Raw genomic sequence first — 6587 nt, 5'->3', positions numbered from 1 at the left:
CAATGACATTTTCTCAGAATTGGAGAATGTTTTATGTGCTGCTGAGAGCAACTTGTATTCTATTGCTTTTGGATGGGATGTTCTATGAAAATTTGTTGGTTCTAAGTGGTCTGGAGTGGAGATTAACTCAGACGTTTCCTGATTAATTTTCTGTTTGAATGTCTCTCCATTGCTGAAGGTGGAGTGTTAAAGTCCCCAGCTATTACTGTGTTGGAGTCTATCTCTCTGATTAGGTTGAGATCCATTTTCTAAATCACATCTCTATAGCACACAGTGGAAGAGTTATATGTTCAAAATAATTATTATAGGGAGAGGAAAGGGGAAAGGTTGGGTGAGGAGCATAAAGAACAAGTGTGATTTGTAATAATAAATATGCTAATAAAATAATTATTATAAAAGAATATCAATAATAATAAGTATGATCTAATGATATCATACTGGGCACAAATGGATTTTAAACCTCACAAAGTAATAGTAATAACCACATTTTTAGAAACAAGGGAATAAGGCAATAGGAATTAACTGTCACATCAATAGGAAGAATCAGGTCACAGAATAAAGGTTATTTGAGTTGAAAATCCATTTCTTTATCACTACTGTTGAGCTATTAGAATGATGGCAGAATAGACACTATTTTTAAAAAGACATGAAATGTTTAAATTTACTGTAGAAAAGTCATATCAAGGAAGAAATTAGTTTGTGACCATAGATTCAAATAACATAATTTGATCCAGTGAGTAGAAGTTAGAGAGAAATTTCAGCTAAATCAAGAAAAGTCAAAATAATCTTACACATTTAAATGGGAATGGGCGACCACTTGGCTGAGTGGACCAGTGTTATTCAAAGGACTCAATAGAGGGTGAAAGATGTCCAGCCAAGGGAGACATTGTGAAGTGATAACTAGCTGAGGTTGTCAGTGGGATGTTCATTGAACATTGCTGTTTTCCTTCTTTCCCAGCAGACACACCAGCTACATGGAAGCAGAAAACCACACAGAACTATCAGAATTCCTCCTCCTGGGCCTTTCAGATAATCCAGAACTTCAACCTATGCTCTTTGGACTGTTCCTATCCATGTACCTGGTCACTGTGCTTGGGAACCTGCTCATCGTCCTGGCCATCACCTCTGACTCCCACCTCCACACCCCCATGTACTTCTTCCTCTCCAACTTGTCCTTTGTTGACATCTGTTTAATCTCTACCACGGTCCCAAACATGCTAGTGAACATCCAGGTACACAGCAAAGACATCTCCTACATAGGGTGCCTCACTCAGATGTATTTTTTTATGTTCTTTGCTGGACTAGATAACTTCTTACTGACTGTGATGGCCTATGACCGCTTTGTGGCCATTTGCCATCCACTGCACTACATGGTCATCATGAACCCCTGCTTCTGTGTCCTCTTGGTCCTGATGTCTTGGTTCATCATTTTCTGGGCCTCCCTACTTCAAATTCTACTGATGAAGAGGCTGACATTCTCTATAGGCACTGAAATTCCACATTTCTTCTGTGACCTGGCTCAGCTTCTCAAGGTGGCCGCCTCAGACACCCTCATTAATAACATCATCTTGTATGTTGCGGCTGCACTGCTGTGGGTGTTTCCTCTCACTGGGATCCTCTTCTCTTACTATCAGATTGTCTCCTCCTTAATGCAAATGTCCTCCATTGCAGGCAAGGATAAAGCATTTTCCACCTGTGGCTCTCACCTCTCTGTGGTCTCCTTGTTTTATGGAACATCAATTGGGGTCTACTTCAGTTCTGCTGTCACCCATTCTTCCCACAGAAGCTTGGTTGCCTCGGTGATGTACACTGTGGTCATCCCCATGCTGAACCCCTTCATCTACAGCCTGAGGAACAAGGAAGTGAAGGGGGCCTTGGGAAGACTCTTCAGCAGAGCAGTCTCTTGTCTGTGAAGCATCACCGATCTCAGAACTAAGTGGACATTGTGTGTTGCTCAGGCAAACGTTGTAAATTTAAATATCCTGGCTTTTTTTTCTCCTGATGACATATTTCATTCTCTTATTACCAAAGCACCTATGGCTTTGCCTTTATTTCTTTTGGTATTGGCTTCTCCTCAACAACTCCCTTAGTATTCCATTTTTGACTTCTTTATATGCTGTCTTTAAAGTCCAAATTTTGGCTAGTTTTCTTGTACCTATTCCTAAGATTTCCAACTTGAGATTTAAAGCACTTATATCAAATACTGATATGGCTTCCCCCAAAATTGTTCTCTCAAACATTGATGTTATTTACCTTAATTTGGCTGTGTTCTTGTTTTTCCTGGAAGAATTGAAATAAGATCATACAATTGTCAAAGCAAAGTGCTTACCACATCAGGGTTGTTCTTGTTTTATGTGTATGACTTTGTTTAATCCTGAAAACATTTATGTAAGATTTTTTCTCTCATTCATCCCATTTTCCAAATGAAGAGATGAAGGTTGATATGGACTGTAACCTGGCAGACTGACATTCCCACACTTCTCACTTTGTCATTATACTTTTTATAAGAATGATGATGTAATTTTCAACTTCAAAGCAGAAATGTAGACTTGAAAGCTTGTTTGTCCAGGTGGTTCATAGAGATATACTGCCTGGGACAACTCTGAGATGTTGTTGCATTCCATGTAATTCTTCTTTTCTCTACTCCTATATTCTTCCCTCATCTTCTTTTATTATTTTTATTTTTTAAATTTTATCATTACATGACATCTTTCTTGTTTTCTTCCTTCTTTCTTTCATTTGACTTTTCTTTCCCACTTTTCTTCCTTCTTTCTTTCACTTGAATTTTCTTTCCCATCATTGCAATTTCAAGAAATACTCCAAGATCAAAAAACATGTTAATGAATGTAATAGAATAAGAACCGTTCTCTCATGTTGTTTAATTACTTCTCTCTAGAGGTATCATTACAGACATACCTGTAGACGGTGTTCAGAGCTTCATTTGCTTTTTGAGAGGAATGTTGATAGAATTGTGTCTTCAGTGAAAAGTGGAGCAGCATCTCAGTGTTGATTCCACCTTCATTGGGGTCTTCTAATTCTCTCTATGACACACCATCCTTCTGCCAGTGATCAGCACCAACCAGTGTGAACCTACTTTTCCCGATGCATGGCAGCAGCAGTGGCAGAGAATTATGCCTCACTGGGGGCAGCACTTGATGGAGAGATTTAGGACATACACCATCTTTTTCACCCCTCAGCTGGAATAATTCTGAAGTGTGGATCTTGTTCCTATTTTCACATTCTCCCCACATGATTGAAACTCTGGGGAGTTTAAGATGGCGACGGGTCTGGAGCGGACATGCCAGAAGACAGCGTGAGCCTGAGAAGTGTGCGCTGTGCTGCTAGAGTACTATTTGCATCAGCAATAGCAACAAAAAATGAATAAATCATTGATCAACTAATCTACAACGACAAAAATGCAACTACAGATTCGAGATTTTAGGGTCGACACAAAAGAAGATTCCTGAGAGTGCCCAAGCTGTGCTGCAGGACCGAGTGAGCAGCCTGAGGCAACAAAGGCCAAGAAAGATGCAGAAATGGAGAATAAGGCGCTGGACCGGCCCGGCTCTGTGAGCTCAGTGAGTGACCCCCAGCCCAGCTCCGCTTGCGGGGCAGAAGCCCGCCCGGCTCCCGCCTACCACACCAGGCTAGGCACCGGCACTAGTGCTGCCTCCATTTTCTCAGGTGGGGGCGGAGCCAGCNTGCCCTGACTGTTTTTGCTGGCAGATTTGACCTGCTGATTGCACTTATTAGTTCTACTCTGTTGTTGTTGTTACACCTTAGCATTCACAATACCATCTACAAATAATCTAAATATTTAGAATATTTGATACTTAGGCCAATTTCCATTTTTCCTCTTACCAGTCTCTTTAATTGTTGGGGAGAATTTGAGATGACTGAAGTTGGAAAAGACTNGTATCTCAACATAATCAAAGCCATATATAATAAACCCACCGCCAATATCATCCTGAATGGCAAAAAACTGAAAGCCTTTCCTTTAAGAACAGTAACCAGACAAAGATGCCCACTCTCACCACTCCTATTCAACTTAGTTTTGGAAGTATTAGCCAAAGCAATCAGGGAAGAGAAGGAAATAAAGGGCACCCAGATTGGAAAGGATGAAGTCAAACTGTCCCTGTTTGCAGATGACATGATCCTATATATCGAACAGCCCAAATCATCTACTAAAAATCTCTTAGAGGTGATAAATGAGTTCAGCATAGTAGCAGGATACAAAATCAACACACAAAATTCAGTTGCATTTCTATTCACCAATAGTGAACAAGCAGAAAGAGAAATCAAGAAAGCCTGCCCATTTACAATAGCCACCAAAAAAATAAAATACCTAGGAATTGAACTAACTAAGGACGTGAAAAATCTCTATAACGAGAACTATAAACCACTCCTGAGAGAAATTAGAGAGGATACAAGAAGATGGAAAGACATCCCATGCTCCTGGATTGGAAGAATCAATATAGTGAAAATGACTATACTACCCAAAGTAATATACAAATTCAATGCAATCCCCATCAAAACTCCTATGACATTTCTCTCAGAAATGGAAAGAACTATACAGTCATTTATCTGGAATAACAAAAGACCAAGAATAGCCAAAGCAACGCTGAGCAAAAAAAAATAAAGCTGGAGGTATTACTCTACCTGACTTTAAACTATACTACAAAGCCACAATAACCAAAACAGCATGGTACTGGTACAAAAACAGAGACACTGATCAATGGAATAGAACAGAACACCCAGAAATCAACCCACGCACTTACTGCCATTTGATCTTCGACAAAGGCACCAAGCCTATTCACTGGGGTCAGGACTCCCTCTTCAGCAAAGGGTGCTGGGATAACTGGATATCCATATGCAGGAGATTGAAACTAGACCCATACCTCTCACCATATACTAAAATCAACTCAAAATGGATCAAGGATTTAAATATACACCCCGAAACAATAAAACTTATTAAAGAAAACATAGGAGAAACCCTTCAGCAAATAGGGCTGGGCACAGACTTCATGAATATGTCCCCAAAAGCACGGGCAACCAAAGGAAAAATAAACAAATGGGACTATAACAAACTAAAAAGCTTCTGCACAGCAAAAGAAACAATTAACAGAGCTAAAAGACAACCAACAGAGTGGGAGAAAATATTTGCAAAATACACATCCGACAAAGGACTAATATCCAGAATATATAAAGAACTCAAACAACTTTACAAGAAAAAAACAAGCAACCCAATCAAAAAATGGGCAAAAGAACTAAGTAAGCATTTCTCTAAAGAAGATATGCAAATGGCCAACAGTCATATGAAAAAATGCTCAACATCACTCAGCATCCAGGAAATGCAAATCAAAACCACACTGAGATACCATCTCACCCCAGTTAGGATGGCAAAAATCCAAAAGACACCGAAAGATAAATGCTGGCGTGGCTGCGGAGAAAAAGGAACTCTCTTACATTGTTGGTGGGAATGCACAATGGTGCAACCCCTATGGAAAATGGTTTGGAGGTTCCTCAAACAGTTGCAGATAGATCGACCATATGACCCAGCTATCCCACTGCTGGGAATATATCCAAAGAAGCACAAATGGGTTTTAAACCACACAAAGTAATAGTAATAACCACATTTTTAGAAACAAGGGAATAAGGCAATAGGAGTTAACTGTCACATCAAAAGGAAGAATCAGGTCACAGAATAAAGGTTGTTTGAGTTGAAAATCCATGTCTTTATCAATACTGTAGAGCTATTAGAATGATGGCAGAATGGGTACTGTTTTTAAAAAGACATGAAATGTTTTAATTTACTATAGAAAAGTCATATCAAAGAAGAAATTAGTTTGTGACCATAGATTCAAATAACATAATTTGATCCAGTGAGTAGAAGTTAGAGAGAAATTTCAGCTAAATCAAGAAAAGTCAAAATAATCTTTCACATTTAAATGGGAATGGGCGACCACTTGACTGAGTGGATCAGTGTTATTCAAAGGACTCCATAGAGGGTGAAAGATGTCCAGCCAAGGGAGACATTGTGAAGTGATAACTAGCTGAGGTTGTCAGTGGGATGTTCATTGAACATTGCTGTTTTCCTTCTTTCCCAGCAGACACACCAGCTACATGGAAGCAGAAAACCACACAGAACTATCAGAATTCCTCCTCCTGGGCCTTTCAGATAATCCAGAACTTCAACCTATGCTCTTTGGACTGTTCCTATCCATGTACCTGGTCACTGTGCTTGGGAACCTGCTCATCGTCCTGGCCATCACCTCTGACTCCCACCTCCACACCCCCATGTACTTCTTCCTCTCCAACTTGTCCTTTGTTGACATCTGTTTAATCTCTACCACGGTCCCAAACATGCTAGTGAACATCCAGGTACACAGCAAAGACATCTCCTACATAGGGTGCCTCACTCAGATGTATTTTTTTATGTTCTTTGCTGGACTAGATAACTTCTTACTGACTTTGATGGCCTATGACCGCTTTGTGGCCATTTGCCATCCACTGCACTATATGGTCGTCATGAACCCCTGCTTCTGTGTCCTCTTGGTCCTGATGTCTTGGTTCATCATTTTCTGGGC

At 40.0% G+C, this 6587-nt stretch overlaps 1 protein-coding gene across 1 annotated transcript; it reads left to right on the top strand.

The window, feature by feature from the left end:
- Positions 1 to 974: 974 nt before the first annotated feature.
- LOC103610730 (olfactory receptor 7D4-like) lies at positions 975 to 1980 on the top strand. The gene has a single exon (XM_008594836.1). The coding sequence runs from the start codon at positions 975 to 977 to the stop codon at positions 1911 to 1913; it is 939 nt and encodes a 312-aa protein (XP_008593058.1). The 3' UTR covers positions 1914 to 1980.
- Positions 1981 to 6587: the final 4607 nt, after the last annotated feature.

This window comes from Galeopterus variegatus, unplaced genomic scaffold (assembly GCF_000696425.1).
Source record: "Galeopterus variegatus unplaced genomic scaffold, G_variegatus-3.0.2 Scaffold11676, whole genome shotgun sequence".
NCBI lineage: Eukaryota > Metazoa > Chordata > Mammalia > Dermoptera > Cynocephalidae > Galeopterus > Galeopterus variegatus.
This window is presented reverse-complemented; position numbering and strand designations above follow the sequence as displayed.